Source organism: Musa acuminata, unplaced genomic scaffold, assembly GCF_036884655.1.
Source record: "Musa acuminata AAA Group cultivar baxijiao unplaced genomic scaffold, Cavendish_Baxijiao_AAA HiC_scaffold_923, whole genome shotgun sequence".
NCBI classification, from domain to species: Eukaryota; Viridiplantae; Streptophyta; class Magnoliopsida; order Zingiberales; family Musaceae; genus Musa; species Musa acuminata.
Window position 1 is genome coordinate 22,501 of NW_027021144.1, and position 20,218 is coordinate 42,718.

At 34.5% G+C, this 20,218-nt stretch overlaps 4 protein-coding genes and 2 non-coding genes across 6 annotated transcripts in view; 2 read left to right on the forward strand and 4 right to left on the reverse strand.

Annotated features, from left to right (window-relative positions):
* LOC135665001 (cytochrome b6) overlaps positions 1-1,086 on the reverse strand; it is a 1,788-nt gene extending 702 nt beyond the window's left edge. The window contains exons 1-2 of the mRNA XM_065177113.1: positions 949-1,086; positions 1-140 (exon numbers count right to left, since the gene is read on the reverse strand). The exon at positions 1-140 is cut by the window's left edge and continues 702 nt beyond it. Of these exons, the coding sequence (XP_065033185.1) occupies positions 1-140; positions 949-954 (146 nt within the window). The 5' untranslated portion in view covers positions 955-1,086. The remainder of the gene's footprint in view (positions 141-948) is intronic.
* A 652-nt stretch (positions 1,087-1,738) lies between these two features.
* Positions 1,739-3,688, reverse strand: LOC135664999 (photosystem II CP47 reaction center protein). The gene has a single exon (XM_065177111.1). It carries the CDS (start codon positions 3,407-3,409, stop codon positions 1,883-1,885), a length of 1,527 nt encoding a protein of 508 aa, XP_065033183.1. The 5' UTR covers positions 3,410-3,688; the 3' UTR covers positions 1,739-1,882.
* A 4,369-nt stretch (positions 3,689-8,057) lies between these two features.
* Positions 8,058-16,603, reverse strand: LOC135665000 (cytochrome f). The gene has a single exon (XM_065177112.1). It carries the CDS (start codon positions 14,360-14,362, stop codon positions 13,400-13,402), a length of 963 nt encoding a protein of 320 aa, XP_065033184.1. The 5' UTR covers positions 14,363-16,603; the 3' UTR covers positions 8,058-13,399.
* On the forward strand, positions 9,345-9,418 carry TRNAP-UGG (transfer RNA proline (anticodon UGG)). The gene has a single exon. It is a non-coding gene; the product is annotated as a tRNA-Pro (tRNA).
* On the forward strand, positions 9,583-9,656 carry TRNAW-CCA (transfer RNA tryptophan (anticodon CCA)). The gene has a single exon. It is a non-coding gene; the product is annotated as a tRNA-Trp (tRNA).
* A 790-nt stretch (positions 16,604-17,393) lies between the features above and the next one.
* LOC135664998 (acetyl-coenzyme A carboxylase carboxyl transferase subunit beta, chloroplastic) lies at positions 17,394-18,104 on the reverse strand. The gene has a single exon (XM_065177110.1). The coding sequence runs from the start codon at positions 18,102-18,104 to the stop codon at positions 17,394-17,396; it is 711 nt and encodes a 236-aa protein (XP_065033182.1).
* Positions 18,105-20,218: the final 2,114 nt, after the last annotated feature.

The window sequence follows — 20,218 nt, forward strand, 5'->3', positions numbered from 1 at the left end:
GCTACTTGTACTAAAAAACAAGTAAGTGTGATCCCCCCTAAACAATAAAATATGTTGACATGAGGAGGAACATATTTACTAGTTATATCATCTGCAATCGCCTGAATCTCAAGACGTTCCTCAAACCAATCATATACTTTATTGAGATAGGTAACCAAGGCCAAGGGACTCCCCCTCTGAGAACCGTATATGAAAATTTCATCTCGTACGGCTCAAGCAGAAACACACAAATGCTGATTTCAACGGATATGTAATAGAAAGTTAAAAACTTCTTAGCTTAGCCGCTTGATTTGCCCCGACCCGAAGATACGAAGTAACAAAAATAAGAAATTTCTTCTTTGTATGATAATGCCTCAAAATATCAAGTTGGCTCATCTGTCTCTTTTGATGTTGATCATTACAGGCCTTTTGAATCTTCTCTTCCCTATTTTTTTATTTGTTATTTTATTTCTTGTTTTTTTGTGTAATGCGGATTGATTCTTGTTTTACTATTGATAGGAATTTGCTTGTTGAGACCCTATGAATCAATTGAAACCCCAGATTCATACTAGAACCACGATGATTTAATTTAATAAAGCAAAGCCTCAAGCTAAACTCAAAGGTTCTCTGAGTAAGAACCCTTTGATGATCACTTATTCGATGAATGTAATGACTCAACAAAATCTAGAAAAAGAGTTGTCCTTCGGTCAAGAAAAAAATAAGTCCGAAGGAAGAAAAATCGTTTGATTTAGGAAATATCTATTTGAAAATTTCTGAGTCCGGTTGCGAGGTCTGAATAGTAGGTATGAATCATAGTTTTAATATTTCTTTTATTAATCTATTCTATATTCTATATATATTCCGTGCTCCAGATACTAGAATAACTATCCGACGAAATAGAATCATCTCGATAGAGATAACAGGACCATTCTCTGTATTATCAATAGGATCAATTATAACAAGTCACACACTCATATTCCGGAGATACCGAAACAAATAAATTCCACGGTCGAACTACCAGAATGGTCTAGAAATCCGAGTTTTAAGTAAAGTAATTTTTTTGATTGAAAACTAGGACTTCAAAGTTCTTATAAACTTAACTCATTGTAATTCCATCCAGTAAAACGGAAGAATTATAAATTTCCAAAATAATAGATAGGAATACCGTAAATAGGGCCATTGCGACTCCCATTAATGGTGTAGTCCCCCAGCCCGGAGCTACTTTACCATATTCCGAATTCAATGGTTTCAATAAATTCCCTACAGTAGTTTGTCTTGGCCCAGATCTAGAACTATCCTCAACGGTTTGTGTAGCCATAAATCCTATTTAATCATTGGTTGAGATCTGTTGACTTTGTATACCATTCCGTTGTAGTTGTAAATAAACGATCTTATCGTAGATCCATTGTGATCTTGAAATTGTCTAAAAATGGAAACAGCAACCCTAGTCGCCATCTTCATATCTGGTTTACTTGTAAGCTTTACTGGGTACGCCTTATATACCGCTTTTGGGCAACCCTCACAACAACTAAGAGATCCATTCGAAGAACACGGGGACTAGTTGAAGTAATGAGCCTCCCATATGGGGAGACTCATTACTTCAACTGAGATAATGAAAAATTATTTCATTTTTTAGTTGGAACCTTAGGCGGTTCTCGAAAAAAGATAGCGAAAAAAATTATCCCTAAAGTCGAGACTAAAAGGAATGTATAAACCAATGCTTCCATAGATTCGATCGTGGTTTACAATTATAGCTTCCACACCTATTCATTTGGCATCATTTACCATATAAAGAAAAGGAAAGAGTCAAAGAAAAGATGGTGATTCAAGTCAAGATTTCTTCAGTACCCTAACCCTATGTCAAATCAAAAAAAGAGGCGAAAGATACCAGAGCAATGTTGTATCAGACTACTTGTCTCTTTGTAGTTGGATCCCCAAGTTTTTGGAATGCTCCAAATTCCACTTGAGCATCCAAATCTGGATCAATGCCAGCAAAAACATCTCTGAACAAGGTTCTAGCGCCATGCCAAATGTGTCCGAAAAAGAAGAGCAAAGCAAACGTAGCATGGCCAAAAGTGAACCAACCCCTTGGACTGCTACGAAAAACGCCATCAGATTTCAAAGTAGCCCGATCTAATTCAAAAATTTCACCTAATTGGGCACGTCTAGCATATTTTTTTACAGTCGCAGGATCACTATAACTGACTCCATTGAGTTCGCCACCATAGAACTCAACAGTTACACCTACTTGTTCAACACTATACTTTGATTCTGCCCTTCTAAAAGGAACATCGGCTCTAACAATTCCGTCTCCATCTACCAAAACTACCGGAAATGTTTCAAAAAAGGTAGGCATACGACGTACAAAAAGCTCGCGCCCTTCTTTATCTCTAAAGACGGGGTGTCCTAACCACCCAACAGCTATTCCATCCCCGTTGTCCATTGACCCTGCTCTGAATAATCCCCCTTTTGCTGGATTATTACCAATGTAATCATAAAAAGCTAATTTTTCGGGAATTTTAGACCAAGCTTCCGATAAACTCAGATTTTGGGCTAGTCCGGCGCTAACTCTTCGATATATTTCTTGCTGAAAGTATCCCTGATCCCACTGATAACGAGTGGGACCAAATAATTCGATTGGGGTAGTTGCTGAACCATACCACATAGTTCCAGCAACAACGAAAGCTGCAAAAAAAACAGCAGCGATACTACTGGAAAGTACAGTTTCAATATTGCCCATACGTAATCCTTTGTATAGACGTTGAGGCGGACGGACACTAAGATGGAATAAGCCTGCTAATATGCCCAATGTACCCGCTGCAATATGATGAGAGGCTATTCCTCCGGGAACAAAAGGATCAAAGCCTTCTGCGCCCCACGCTGGACTTACGGGTTGTACTTTTCCAGTTAGTCCATAAGGATCGGACACCCATATTCCAGGACCATACAAACCTGTTACATGAAATGCGCCAAAGCCAAAGCAAGCCAACCCTGAGAGAAATAAATGAATTCCAAAGATCTTAGGCAAATCCAAAGATGGTTTGCCCGTACGTTCATCACAGAATATTTCTAGGTCCCAATACACCCAATGCCAGATAGCTGCCAAGAAGCACAAGCCAGAAAACACAATATGTGCCCCTGCCACACCTTCATAACTCCAAATACCGGGATTCGTTACAGTTCCTCCTGAAATACTCCAACCACCCCACGAATTGGTTATTCCTAAACGAGTCATGAAGGGTATAACGAACATACCTTGTCTCCACATTGGATCAAGAGCGGGGTCAGAGGGATCAAAAACCGCTAATTCGTATAAAGCCATCGAACCGGCCCAACCAGCAACTAGGGCTGTATGCATTATATGGACAGAAAGCAATCGACCGGGATCATTCAATACGACAGTATGAACACGATACCAAGGCAAACCCATGGAAATACCCCTTTATCAAAGAAAAATAGACACTATGTCACTTTATTTTATCGCATTGGAAAAGACTATACTATGTATCTAACCTTTTCAGTAGATTCCGTATGAGAAAGGGTTAATTTTTATTCCGTTCCATTGAAAATAATGGAACAATTCTGTTCGTAAGAACAAAGAGAAGCAGATCTATTCTATACCCGATAAGTACCAATACGCAATGGGAGGATTAGTTCTACTTTCGGGAAACGAATGCATAGATACTTGTTTATTACTCCAACGATTGATCCGTTAGTTAAAATTTTTCTTTATTCATTCTGTCTTACTCTATAAAATAAACCTTCCAATTTATGTATAAAAATCTATGTATAAAATACAATAAACAGAAAAAGGGATGAAGACGATAAAGCCATTGTTATGTTTCCACATTAAAGTGAAGTATAGTACTCAATTTTTTCTTTAATTTAATGCCCGTTGGTGTTCCAAAAGTACCTTTTCGGAGTCCTGGAGAGGAAGATGCAGTTTGGGTTGACTTATAGTGCGACTTGTCAGACATATTGGGTTATATGGAATTTACCCGTTCTCTCCCTCGATCGAAATATCCTCTGTTTCGCCTAAGAAATATTGTATTGAGTGAACCATCAATCATTCGGAGCGTGAAGTGCAATTAGATCAATTTATTTATTTTGAGGATCAATTAGGAGAATTTATGGTTGACTTGGAAAAATAAAAATAAAATAAAGTAATAAAGTATCCAGATAAAATAAAGTAATAAAGTATCCAGGCTCCGTTCAGAAAATACCAAATTGGTAATCCATGTAATGTATGATTACCGCTTGTATCATAAACGATTCTTATCCTTATTATAGGAGTGATTTCAAACGTCCAACCAATAACCAACGGAATAGTATGATGAGTACATCGAATGATTGGGGAAAGGCATGAAACGAATTGAAAAAAAAAAGTCGTAACAAAAAGAAGTGGTACTGAGACCATTTGCCCTATATGTGCAAATGGAATTCGGACAGATCTTTTCCCGGAGTAGAACATGAACCTAAAAGAATTGAAAAGGCCCATTCAGAAACAAGAAAATTACATCGTGATTTGAATGTCGATGAAACAATACATCAATGAGAGAGATTTGTTCAATTTCAATAAGTTCAGTAAATTCTTTTTTTATAGGTAAGGAAGCCAAAACTCATCTCATGTCTTTTTAAAAATGGAAGCTTTATTAGAAAAACAAAAACCTATTACAGAAAAAAAAAAAAAAAAAATAGAACTGGAATCGACACATTGATTCTTTTTTCGCAATTTTTTTGAACCGTATGCATCCAAAGGTGCACGTACAGTTCCTAAAGGAACCAATTTTGTCCTAATCAACCGACTTCATCGAGAAAGATTACTTTTTTTAGGTCAAGAGGTTAATAGCGAGATCTCAAATCAAATTGTTGGTCTCATGGTATATCTCAGTATAGAAGATAATACTAGGGATCTTTTTTTGTTTATAAACTCTCCCGGCGGATGGGTAGTATCAGGAATAGCTATTTATGATACTATGCAATTTGTGCCACCCGATGTGCATACAATATGCATGGGGTTAGCCGCTTCTATGGGATCTTTCATTCTGATCGGAGGAGAAATTACCAAACGTCTAGCATTCCCTCACGCTTGGCGCCAATGAGTTTTTATTTGAAAAAAAAAAGAAAGACTATGCCTTCGCCATATTGAATATGAATAATAAGTAATAATAGCATGGCACTTCGAGTTCGATATGAACAAACCATTATTGTTTTTTCATAACATGAGATTTTGTATCGAGATAGTAGTATGAAACAAAGGTTATTTCCGATTTGTTGATTTTATGTGTCGGGGGTACATTTCAGCGTCACAAACCATTTTTCTTCCACACCAGAAGTTTCTTTCTGATATTTATGTTATGGAAGAGTACGAAAATGAAAAAAAAAAAGATCAGTTTTCCTTATTTGATCGTATCAGAAAGGCACTTTGGGATTGCTAAATCACAGACGAGATAAATATATATAAGCAACAGAACCATCATAGTATTTTTGACTCCTACGAAAGGAAGGGTGGTAAATGGATCATTCAACGATCTGAATCAGATGGATTCTCTTTCTTTCTTAGATAGAATAGAAGAGAAGAAAAAAGTAAATTCCATTGCGGAGCCGTATGCAACGCACAGAAGATGCCTGTACGGTTGTTCAATTTCTTCTTGTTATTTTTTTTTTATCCCTTACATTAGCCCAATCATACGAGATAGAGGAACCGTTCATGATGTTATATCAATATCAATATATTTAGGGTCATGATTCATCAACCTGCTAGTTCTTTTTATGAATCACGAACAGGGGAATTTGTCCTGGAAATGGAAGAACTACTGAAACTTCGTGAAACCCTCACAAAGGTTTATGTACAAAGAACGGGCAAGCCTTTATGGGTTGTATCCGAAGACATGGAAAGGGATGTTTTTATGTCAGCAACAGAAGCCCAAGCTCATGGCATTGTTGATCTCGTAGCGGTCGAAAATGAAAATACCGGGGATTTCGTGTAAATCCATTTCAAACCATAATTCGAATTTTCTGTGATTTGGTATTGAATAGAAAAAATTCATAATCATCAATCCAATCATCAGGTTAAGATCGATCTAAACCAACCCATTCCATTCTAATTCTATATATACATATATATATATACGACATGCCAACTATTAAACAACTTATTAGAAACGCAAGACAGCCGATAAGAAATGTTACGAAATCTCCCGCTCTTAGAGGATGTCCTCAGCGTCGAGGAACATGTACTAGGGTGTATGTGCGACTCGTTCAGATCATGAGTTCGAACAAATGAGACAATTTTTCCAGTGTCAATGACCGGTACCAATGAATAGGGTAAATGGAAAAGATCTATCATATACCTATATTGTGTATGGAATTTATGGTTTCCATTGGTGCAAATCCAATCACCTAGATTTGAGATGAAAAGCAATTCCCCATTGGTAGCAAATAGTTATCCATTAAGCGGAGGAAATAGTATTATAAGAAGCAAAAAGATTATGCGCCTATTGTTAAAAGAGCGGACTAAGAGGGTCAGCTACCTAGCCAACTTTCCTAATTAAATGCCGTCACTGTATAGATAACTCTTAGTGTGAAAAGAGTTATTACTCTATAATTGATGGGTAGAGCCAAAGAGTGTGAACTATACAAGTTCACAATACCATTTGGTTAAATGAAAGAAGAGGCTCCGGTGTATAGAGAGGACCTCACCGTTTAAGAAGTAACCATAGAAACGATGGAACCCACTATTTTTTTTGAGTATCATTATAATTTCTTATTTGCAGGTGAAATGCCTGGACGGAATAAAAAATTGTGGTCAGGAAGGTTATAGTAGCAAAAGCCATTGGAATTTATATTTTATATATCGGAATAATCCGTTTTGTTATTAATCGACCGTGAGAGGGGAAAAGGATGACTGAAAGAATCGAAATCAATTAGTTATTCATTAAGGTTTAATTTGATTCAATGACCAGAGTTAGACGGGGATATACAGCTCGGAGACGTCGAACAAAAATTCGTTTATTTGCATCAACCTCTAGAGGAGCTCATTCAAGACTTACTCGAACGATTACTCAACAGAAAATGAGAGCTTTGGCTTCCTCTCATCGAGATAGAGGCAGGCAAAAGAGGGATTTTCGTCGTTTGTGGATCACTCGGATAAATGCAGTAACTCGTGATAATAAGGTATTGTATAGTTATAGTAGATTAATACACAATCTGTACAAGAAGCAATTGCTTCTTAATCGTAAAATACCTGCACAAATAGCTATATCAAATAAGAATTGTCTTTACATGATTTCCAACAAGATCATCAAATAAAGTAGATTCTAAAGTAATATACAGTACAGGAATGATTGAAACAGAATTCCCCGGAGAAGGAACTCCGGGAAAATAGAATAAAAAGAAATTAAGATAGTAATAGGAATGAACGAATATGTTTCAATAAAAAAAATTTTCTCCATTTTTTGTTTCTTATAACACAGGAACCCGCTCTAGATTCTAGGCCTTTTCGAACAAAACATCAATCTGAGCTTGAGTTACAATTGGAGTTTTGAGTCAATTGAAGAGTATGTCTATTTATTTTTGGTTCTAGGACCAGTAGTTCTGGGGATCGACTCGGCTCTCTCAAATTGTTTCTCATTATTAAGAAAAGGTAACAAAGATAAAATACGGGCTTGCTTTATAGCAATAGTAATTAATCGTTGTTGTTTCAAAGTCAATCTATTCACCCGCCTAGATAATATTTTTCCTTGTTCACTAATAAATCGACTAATTAAACTCATGTTTCTATAATCGATTCGATCCCCCGATCCAATTGGGGGCAAACGCCTACGAAAAGATCGCTTGGATTTACGAAAAGATTGCTTGGATTTATCCATGGTTTATTCCTTATTTCTAAAATTCTATTTCTTTATTCACTTCAGTTCAGATCCGACCAAAATAGGCTTTGATTTGTATACATTATGTATATTATATATCTTATACATTATGTATATTATACATTATGTATATTATATATGTTAAATATATGTTAAGTATGTTAAATATATGTTAAGTTCTTCTAAATATATGTTAAGTTCTTCCTCTTCCTTGGCGAGAGCGCACACGCGTTCTGTTCGATCTATTTCTTTATTTCTCCATGAATCGTATGCTTGTTACAATAGCGACAAAATTTTCTCAATTCTAATCGACCAGGCGTATTGTGTCGATTCTTTTGAGTAATATATCTAGAAATACCTGGCGATTCTTTATTGACATCATTTCGGGCACAACTGGTACATTCCAAAATAACTATGACTCTGACATCTTTACCCTTGGCCATGAACCTCCTTTGAATTTTGGATCGGCTTAACTCTTCTATTTTCGATCCGAGCTGAAGAAGAAGAAAAGAACAAAAAAAATCGATAGAAGTTACTAACTAGAAATGGAATTTCTAAGTATTTCGTTGCAATTATCATTTCATTATATAATGATAATTAATATTATATTAATGGAGTAACAATTTTACTAGAATAATAAAGTAATAATTTAATGGAGTAATAATTAAATAATACAATTTCTTTCTAACTCTCAATTGTTCCTATCCTAAATCTCAATATTTTATTAATATTTATTTTATTTATTATTTAAGTTAAATATCTTCTTTCTATGCTATGATTTCGTGGAACTCGCCGTAGACTGGATCCACATTTTCATTTCTGTTCTCCAAAATTCGATCTTCGATCTACCACATTTTTGCTGAGGTTCAATACACTTTTTTCTTTTCCTTCCTATCCTAAAGAACTGAAAAAATAGGGGCGAAATTCGAAATTTTAGTCACGTGGAATTGTATCTCTAATTTTCTTCATTTCTTCGCATATCAATCAATAACTAGAATTAAAAAAAGGGGAATGACAAGGCATCCGGAAATAACCGATTAATTTCTATCAATAGGCCTGCTAAAGACCCAAACCATAGAGTACTTAGCACAGGTGCCACGGAGAGATATGTTTTTATATCTCGCATTGAAAATCCTCCTTCTATTATGGATTGTAATACATATATGGTCAGATGCTGTAGTTCAAGATCATTTGTATTTTTTTACACGGAATTCCTAACTAAACAGGATTCCTAACTAAAATAGATATGTACAATGAAGCAATAGATTTTTTTCTTTTTTTGTAAAAGAAAAAAAATCTAATCCCTTGTTCCTGAGCATTACTGATAAATATTAACTTTTTTATACGTTAGGTTTCAGATGTATATAATTCTTTTATTATATGAAACCAAAAAGAAGAAATGACAAGAAAATTGTATATAGATGGAGGAGAAAATGACGATATGGAAAACAAGACAGGGATTTTGTACAATGAAACTGTACAACAATTTTGAAAAGGGATGTAGCGCAGCTTGGTAGCGCGTTTGTTTTGGGTACAAAATGTCACGGGTTCAAATCCTGTCATCCCTACCTATTACTTCTCCCATGGGCAGTAACGAGGGATTCATTGAGATCGATTAAAATTGGACATAATCTTCCGGTCTTGCATACTATATGTATGCAAGACGTATTGGGGGTAGAAAAATTACTTTTCTTTACAGTACAGTCGTATCTCCTGTCATAAGGATAAGAAAGCGCTCTTAGTTCAGTTCGGTAGAACGCGGGTCTCCAAAACCCGATGTCGTAGGTTCAAATCCTACAGAGCGTGATTCGGTTTATTTGATGTCGAATCACAATAAAATAATTAATAATTTAACAAAACAAAAAGTTGAATTGTAACTTGAATTTGACCTCCTTCCTGCAGGAGGTCAATCAAAAAAAGAAAGAAATATTACTCAATCAAAGGTCCAACTGATCACCACGTCTATATTGTAAATATGCGGTTACGAATAATCCTGCTAAAGTAATAGGAATTAGACCTAAGACGATTCCAAATAGAAAAACTTCAATCATTTCGGTTTGTTTAAGGGGATAAAAAGAAAGGTAAGATCTATCCCTAAATATTAATCTGAATTATCCGTGAATCTCAATGACCAAGAATTGGCAATTGATGTGAGAAAGAACCATAGAATACCCGGAATCTCAGAGAAATATTCGTTTTTATCAATTTTTCATTCAATTCATTTCAAATAAGTCGTATCTTGTTCAAACCAATGAATAGAGCTGAGGTTATAGTTAAAGCAGCCAGTAGAAAACCGAAATAACTAGTTATAGTAAGCATGAAAGAGCTAAATTAGATATGTTCTTTTGCTACATATGTTGATAAAACACTTACCTAAGTTTCAATTTTTACAAAATACGACGGCAAGAAAAAATCAATTGACAGAATTAGTTTAGTTCCAATTGAAAATTCTGGATTCATCAGTCATTATAGATAAGACTAACTAAGAGTGACATAGGTAGAAAAATTCGATTCATCTGCTGTGACATTGACCGATCCTATGATTCGGAATCAACAGATTCATTGTGGAATTTGTGAGTTGAATAAAGTATTTGTGAGTTGAATAAAGTAATAGTAAAAGTAAGTAAAATATAAAGTATAAGTAAAAGTAATAGTAATTAAGAACTGTGCCGTGTAACTTCATTCAAAACTTAAATTACTTATGGACTTATACTTAAATATTAAATAAAATATTAAATAAAATATAAGTAATTTAAGTAATTTTGGAATAAAAGAATTGGATTTGAAAATTCCATTTTAATCATTTCCTTTCTATTTCAATAGGATCTAATCCTTTTTGGAACGAACGGCCTGATACTATTTACCTTTTATTTATTTTAACTCATTGGACTCAGTACAGTAATAGGTTGCTTAATTGCCCATAACATAATATTTCGAATGAAAAGAAAAAGGTGTCCCACGATCTATCGAAAAAAATAAAACCTTTACTCTATTTTTCATTTTTATATTTTTATTCTTTTTTTTCAGGTCCAACTCGATTCAAAGACGAACAACTTCCATTATCCTTTTAGATTCTATATTCTGTCTTTCCATATCATGGAGTTCCATACTTCTAGTTTGGTCAAGAAAGAACCTTTGTTTTGGATCTAATACAATAACGGTTGCATCACGAATATGGATTGTTCCAACTGGGTTCTGTTTCTTTCATGTTCTGTTTCTTTCACTAATATAGTATATACTATTGTATTTTGTATTACAGTATATTTATTGTATTATACGACCAACCAATTACTTGAAATAAAAAGATTTGAACAAAAAAACTTTTAACCAAAAAATGGGTTTATTATAGATTTCGCATACATATAATTGAATTGTGTGAATATTATAATATGCTTCATAAATTATTAGAAACCATCGATTCACGCTTTTCCAAGATCTTTACTTTCTATTATGAATCCAATAATGGAAATCTTATAAGGAATTTGAGTAATTTTCTATTGATCTATTGAATAACATAGAGTTATGCATAGACAAGGAACAAAAAAAGAAGAAAAGAATTATGTAGCATTTCGGTACCGATCGAGACTGCGTTGCTGTGCCAGAGGAAGGATAGCTATACTGATTCGGTATACTTGAAATAAACCTTTGGTACAAAATTGACGATCTCACAAAGATGCAATATCAGTAGTTTTCCATTTACTGATCCCATCTTTCAAGGAATCGATTCCCTTTTTTGAATGTACAAAAATTTGTGGAGCTCAGAATGTCTGGAAGCACGGGAGAACGTTCTTTTGCTGATATTATTACCAGTATTCGATACTGGGTCATTCATAGCATTACTATACCTTCCCTATTCATTGCGGGTTGGTTATTCGTCAGTACGGGTTTAGCTTACGACGTGTTTGGAAGTCCTCGGCCAAACGAGTATTTCACAGAGAGCCGACAAGGTATTCCATTGATAACCGGCCGTTTTGATTCTTTGGAACAACTTGATGAATTTAGTAAATCCTTTTAGGAGGCCCCCAATGACCATAGATCGAACCTATCCAATTTTTACAGTGCGATGGTTGGCTGTTCACGGACTAGCTGTACCTACCGTTTCTTTTTTGGGGTCAATATCAGCAATGCAGTTCATCCAACGATAAACCTAATTTGAATTATAGAGCTATGACACAATCAAACCCGAATGAACAAAATGTTGAATTGAATCGTACCAGTCTATACTGGGGTTTATTACTCATTTTTGTACTTGCTGTTTTATTTTCCAATTATTTCTTCAATTGAAAGAAAGAAAGAGAATAGTAGGAATTCTCTTATCCCATTCGGAAAGATACCATCCTCATAATTATCCATGACTGTTTTTGTCTCTAGCACGACCATTTGAGAAAATGTGGAGGAAAGTAGGGGAAATGGCCGATACTACTGGAAGGATTCCTCTTTGGCTGGTTGGTACTGTAACTGGTATTCCTGTGATCGGTTTAATAGGTGTTTTCTTTTACGGTTCATATTCTGGGTTGGGTTCATCTCTCTAGTAATCGGATAAACCGGATTGTAGACATGAAAGAGTAAGAAAAGAACTCAACGGGACCTTACCCTCCTTTGTCTAATTAGAGCGATAAGGTCCCGTTGAGTTCTTTTCTTACTCTTATAGGAAGATTATGATCTATTCCATAACATACAAATTGGCCAGTCAACATAATCAAAATATTATATTCGTAGAAATGAAATGACAAAACGGATCCTTTGCTCTGATGTTTCAAACCACTCTATTCTTTTGTTTCTTAATAATGTTTTTGAAGAATTGAATCTATTGATTGATTCATAGTCTCTGTTCTTCCTTTCCTCCATAATATTAACTCTTATGAAGAAACAAGAAAAGAGTAATCAATGGATTTTCTGAATAATACAATATTATATAGATTTCTACGCATGAGACATCCTGCAAATAATTTCTATACTAAACTACTAATAGAACTTACTCTATAGAACTTACTCTATAAAACTCTATAATATAATTTGTTTGAATAATTTCTCTTGAATAATTTCTCTAAGTTAAAAGTTTAAGTTAATTGAAGAAGTTCTATTTGCTCAATCAATTATTCCCCTAATCCTTTCTCTCTTTTTGTTTGTCCACAACTTCCTATGAATCTAACCAAAAGAGTTCTGGTGGACCCGGAAAAGAAGGAATGGTAATCTTTGACGAACAGGAGAAAAAATCATTATTATTTCGATATAAGACGACACAAGAAAAAGGATTTTCCGCCCTTTTCTTGTGTCGAATAGAAGACTCGTAAGACTAGTAATCCCTCCTAAAAGGATTTCTTTCTTTCATTTTTCCCATCCTTGCTCTGTATTCTCTTTCTTTGTATGTCTATTGTCTATTACTAAGAATAGGATACAAGTAATGAATTCCAGACATCCCGCAAAACGAAAAAAAAGTATAAACAAAGCAACCAAAAAGGTTTACAGATTTTTTGATCATACATAATTGTATGGATCAAAAAAAATTCGGCGCTTTTTACCAACTTGATGTTAAGGAATCTCTGCACCTAGAAATTCATTTCGTACAATTGAACCTTTTCAAACTGTTTCTTTTTAAGAACCAAAAAAACTTGTGCCAAAATAACAGATGCCAAGAAGAACAAAAGACCTTGGACCCGTAATGGGTCTTGAAGCACTATTTCTGCATCTCCCTGACCAAAGCCTCCCACATTGGGATTGCTTGTTAATGGTTGATCAAGCTTGATGGATTCACCCTCTGAAACAAGAAGTTCTGGTCCTGGAGGTATAATATCAACCACTTGATGTCCATCCGATGCATCAACTATGGTTATTTCATATCCCCCTTTTTCTTTACGTACTATTCTGCTTACTATACCTGCTGATGTAGCATTATAGACTGTATTGTTACTTTTGCTACCATCAGGATAAATCTGACCCCTTCCTCTGTTCCCACCTACGTATATGGGATATTTTAAGAAGTGAACGTCTTTCTTCGTAGCAGGGTCGGGGGAAAGAATGGGAAAGACGATTTCACTATATTTCTGACCGGGAACAGGACCTATCACAATAATATTTCTTTTGTTGGGACGATAACTCTGAAAAGACAGATTTCCTATCTTTTCTTTCAACTCAGGAGAAATACGATCAAGGGGGGCTAATTCGAATCCGTCGGGTAAAATGAGAACAGCCCCCACATTCAAAGTCCCCTTTTTACCATTAGCAAGAACTTGTTTCAGTTGCTTATCATAAGGGATTCGAACAACTGCTTCAAATACAGTATCAGGAAGCACAGCTTGCGGAACTTCAATATCCACGGGTTTATTAGCTAAATGGCAATTGGCACATACAATTCGTCCCGTTGCTTCTCGCGGGTTTTCATAACCCTGCTGCGCAAAAATGGGATATGCATTTGAAATAGATGCCCGAGTTATTACATATATCATGATCGATACAGAAATGGATCGAGTCATCTCTTCCTTTACCCAAGAAAAAGTATTTTTATTTTGCATGTCCAATCATTGATCCCCGAATTTCTACAATAAATTAGATAGGTAGCTAGTATAGTTCCCTATACACGAGTCTGTCATTGTACTGGAATAATTGTACTGGAATATAGGACGAATACCTTGAACAGATAAAAGTATAAAGAATTAAGTCAAATTGAAAATACTTTCTTTATACACGAAGAAAGATTCTGATTTGATTGATATAATAAGATCAAATGAGTTCTTTATTCATTCATTGAATGATAAATTACTACAAGCGAAGGAGATACACGATTTAAAAAAAGGAAGATCCAATATTTCACAATTGTATCTAGAATAACTGGAAAAGTGGAAACAAGACCAGATATAATTTGATCGTTATGATCCAATCCAAAATCGTTGTAGACCGAACCAATCATTAGTTCCCAACCATGGGTCGAGTGAAATCCGATCCATAAATCAGTAACTAAAAGAATAGAAAAAGCTTTTATTGTGTCACTTAAGTTATAGAGGAATTCCTGAACCCAAGAATTAAGAATGACGAGTTCTTCATTACTCAGAATAAAATAACCACTTAGAATAGCGAAACAGATTATATTTGTCGAGAAATGCAAAATGATATGGAGATCATATTCATTGTGTGCTTTGACTAATTGTATTGTTTCCTTGTGTATTTCTATATGAAGTTTTTGTATATGCGTTTCCGGGTACTCCTTTATCATTTCGTCCAATAGGAATAGTTCTTCTAATTCTATGAATCTTTCCAGAACGTTTTTCTCTTGAATATGATTCAAAAAATTTTCGGATTGCCTGGTATTCCACCAATTAGTAACCCAAGGTTCCAGACATTTATTAAATGAGAAAGAGACCCACCAGGGCAAAAATACTATAGATGCGAGATATGGGAGGGAGGCCGATGCTTTCTTTTTTTTCATTTTTTTTTTTCTGTGAATTGAATTGTTAATGAACCTGCTTCATTCGTTGACTCTATCTGATCTGATATTTCTTTGAAGCACGAGTTGTATAACAAGGTATTGACCTATGGGTCTATTCCTTTCCTATTATTGTGTAATAATTTTATTTTTTTTTTGATTTAGAAGGAATATAGACATAGAATAAGAGTTCTTTTCGGATGAAAATGAGAAAAAAAGAAATAAATATTATTCCAGATATCTCAATTGGGCAAATTTGAACCAATTTTATTTTCATTTGTTCCTTTCGATGAATACTCGAAAACCCACTTGAAGTAACGAATCGAGTTTCGAGACGAAAAAACTCCCCCTGGATCAATTAATTCTTTCGAAATGTTTCACCGTCTAACCAGAAAAGGGTATCAATTCCAAATCTTGGGCCTAAAAAGATGAATTCTGTATTACGAAATACATGTTCGGATAGGTTTGATGAATTTATATCTATACTTATTAGATTAGATTCGTTAGTTAGATTAGACCTTTTTCTAGTATAAAAGAATGAAGAAACTTCAGTTGTATTAAAAGAGGAATTAGCAAGTTCCTTCCCCCATCTTGAGAAAATATTTATTCTTCATTTTATTCTTCACTTCAGTTCGTTTCAAAATACTTCAATTGGTACGCGCAAGAAATAGGCCAATTCGGCAGCTTTTTGTTCAATTTCTCGTGGAGTAAAATTCTCATCAGTACGAGTCAAGGGAATGGCTCCTTGGCCTCTGATTTCCATATAAAGGACACGACGAGTATAAAGACCCTCTTTAACCTCTATTCTGATTGATTGGATATCTCTCATAAAGAAGCGAAGGAAGATGCGACGATTTATTCCAGGAAATCCCCAGCGAAAAATACACACTATTCCTTCTTTTCTATCGAATCGGTCATAACCGCTACCTACATTCCACGAAATTGTGCACCACAAATACGAGCTAATGAATAGACCCGCGATCCCGTAGAAAGACATCACGATCCCTTGTGGAAAAAAAATGATTTGCTGAGATGTAAATACGGGTATCAAATTCCTACCAAGATAACTGGAAGTTCCAACCACTAAGAATCCTAGTGAACCTAAAAAAAGGATACAGGCCCAGCAAAAATTACTCGTTTTTCGAGACCCCGTTATAAGTTCTATCCATATATGTTCTGATCGCCAATTCATACTATACTAGATCCAGTGCATTCGATTGGAATTGAGCGAATAACCCAAATAAATTTGACTTTACCTTTCTTGATCCCGAAGTAACTTTCATCAACTAGCACTATTCTGATGTGAAACATTAGGAGAGTAATTGGTTAGATACATTGACTTTCTATTTAAAATATTCACTAATCCATTTTGAACCAGCTATATTCACATATACATGCATTTATGCAGATATCATATATCCGCATAACGATTCTTTCATTTGTGTGTTCGGAAAGAGCCACATATCATACCATATTACACGAGATAAATATCTGTATTATCATCCAGTGTTGAAATAAATTGATAAGATTCGGTCCCATTGGGTCTAGACAATCTTATTTTTTTGGACATGAAGAAATAAGGAAACCATTGCAATTGCCGGAAATACTAGGCCCACTAAAGGCACAAAAATAGAGGGTAAGTTGGGATCTGTCATAGAATAGGTGCCTCAATTTAATATTTCTATCTGTTTTAATATTTCTATCTATTAGAAAGATATCTTCTTATGATATATCTATTACTTATGATATATCTATTATAAGTAATATCAAGCCATTATTATATTATATCAAGCCATTATTATATTATAAATATATTATAAAAAATTATAATAAATATTATTTATTTATAATATTTATTTATAAGTAATAAGTAATATCAACTATAATTCTATATGATTAGATAGAAAATGACTAGATAGAAACTATATATTCTATATTCTAAAACTATATATTCTATATTCTAAAATATAATAAATAAAATATAATAAAATATAAAATAAAAATTATCCGAAACCTCTGTCTCTTATTACAAGGAGAACTTATGTCACCAAAGAAAACACCTGATTACGACGAATTAAATACTTGTTCGCTACAAATAAAATAACTGAATCTAGTGCTATACTTTACATTTTTGAACTTGGATTCAAGGGAAAGAAACCGTGGAGCTGAAATAACTCACCCAGAACACCTTTTAAAAGATTACGTGGTACTATTGGGTCGAATAAACCTTTATGGAATAAATACTCAGACACTTGTGAACCTTCAGGTATTACCTTTTTTAATGTTTGTTCAATTACTCTTTTACCCGCAAATGCAATGTAGGCGTTAGGTTCAGCAATAATGATATCCCCCAACATACCAAAACTGGCTGTTACTCCACCAGTTGTAGGAGATGTAAGAATTGATACATAGAATAACTTTTTATCTGATTGATAATTAGATGAAGCAGAAGATATTTTAGCCATTTGCATCAAGCTCAAACTTCCTTCTTGCATGCGTGCTCCTCCAGAAGCACACACAATAATGACAGGTAGAGATCGATTAGTAGCATACTCGATCAAACGAGTAATTTTCTCGCCTACTACGGATCCCATACTACCTCCCATAAACTGAAAATCCATAACGCCAATTGCTACGGGAATACCATTTATTTGACCTATGCCTGTTTGAATAGCATCAGCTAAACCTGTCCTTCTTTGATAAGAATCGATACGATCTCCATAAGGTTCCTCTTTTGAACGAAAATCAATGGGGTCTATAGATATCATATCTTTATCCAGAGGATCCCAAGTTCCGGGATCAATCGAAAGTTCAATTCTATCTGAACTACTCATTTTCAAATGATATCCACACTGTTCACAAATATTCATTTTTGACTTAAAAAATTTTTTATAATTTAATCCATAACAATTTTCGCATTGAACCCATAAATGTTTGTATTTTTGATTTATATTGAAATCATTGGATTCTACTTCTTCATGGAAGTCGGATTCTACTTCTTCATGGAATTCTACTTCTTCATGGAATTCTACTTCTTCATTGAAATCGGATTCCACTTCTTCATTGAAATCGGATTCCACTTCTTCATTGAAATCGGATTCCACTTCTTCATTGAAATCGGATTCCACTTCTTCATTGAAATCAGATTCTACTTCTTCATTGAAATCATTGGATTCTACTTCTTCGTGGAATTCTACTTCTTCATGGAAATCGGATTCTACTTCTTCATGGAAGTCGGATTCTACTTCTTCGTGGAATTCTACTTCTTCATGGAAATCGGATTCCACCTCTTCATGGAAATCATTGAAATTTTTTCTAGTTCTTTTACTAGACCTACCGCTCTCACTACTATTTCTATTTTCAGTACAAATGAAGTTATAAAAGTAACTGTCACTGTAATTGTTGGTACTACCCGAAATAGAACTATTAATACTGACTTCAAAACGAAGATAACTATCAATGCAACTATTAATGTGATTATTCCAACCAGATTGAGTATCATACATGTAATGATAATAGTAGTGATTCTTTTTCTTAGACCCCCTACTCAAATAACTAGAAAGTTTTTTTTCTAGTTCACTCAGAAAAGAACTATCATTGTCAACCTCAAAAATCTGATTTTCAATATCAAAATATACAGAGTAACTGTCACCATTACTATCCCTAACTAAAAAAGTGTCATCAGAGATCAAACTCCAAATATCCTTGATTTCAAATAAAGAATCAACATTAGTGAAACTATAATTACCACTATGATTCCAACTAGGAATCTTTTTCTTCGTATCGTTCTTCGTATCGTTTAGAATAGGTTGTTCACTTCTACTGGTATGTCCAATACCATCAAGACTATCCATTGATTTACTTAGCCCACACCTAGATTTACTTAGCCCACACCTATGTTCTAACTTCTCGTTAGACAACATCGAACGGAACCACCATTTTCCCATAGAGTCTTTCTACCCCCTATTTGATGAAATACAATACATTCGATGGATAATCATTTTACTTTCACTATTTGATTTCTTATCAGAATTAAGCATACGAATCTAATCCTAATCATTAGGATTGTTAATTAATAACGAGTAAGTATTGAAAGAACGAGTAAGTATTGAAAGAAATGATTCTCCTTTGTGGGAAGCCGAGGTATCACTTCAATATATATTGATAGAATCTTTTTATAAATTTTAAAATAGAAAGACACAGCTTTCTTCCATGTGATGTACAAATTCTCATCGAAAATAGAGATAGTTGTTTATTTCTATAAATAAAGAATAAAGAATTTGTTCTCGTATAATCAAATAATTAAGTTTCTATTTTAACATGGAACGAAAAAGACAATATATAGGATGGGTAAAGGAGCCTTTCCCTTGGCTTGATCTATGGCCTGAAACTAGGAGATATAAAAAAGTCCACCAATCCCAAGGATCCATAATTAATCCAATCCTATGGATCCAACAACAAACAATAGAAGTATTGAGTTGTTTAGTCTTCGATCTTATCTTGTATATATATAGGTAAGATCTGTACATCTGTACATATAAAAGATATATGCAAATACATAGTATAGAATGCTCATTCTTTTTTTTTTTATTCGGCAATCGGCCCAATCTTTTTTTTAGGAAAAGATTGGGCCGACTTTAATTGCAATCAATTAGGAGAACAAACAGGAATTACTGAATTATGCACACTTACTTTTTCTCTTTATCTAGCTTATCTACTGGTTCGAATTCGAATTTGATCTCTTTCCATACTTCACAAGCAGCGGCTAGTTCAGGGCTCCATTTGCTAGCTTCACGGATAATTTCATTACCTTCACGAGCAAGATCACGTCCCTCATTACGAGCTTGTACACACGCCTCTAAAGCCACCCTATTAGCTACTGCACCAGGTGCATTTCCCCAAGGGTGTCCTAAAGTTCCTCCGCCAAACTGTAGTACGGAATCATCCC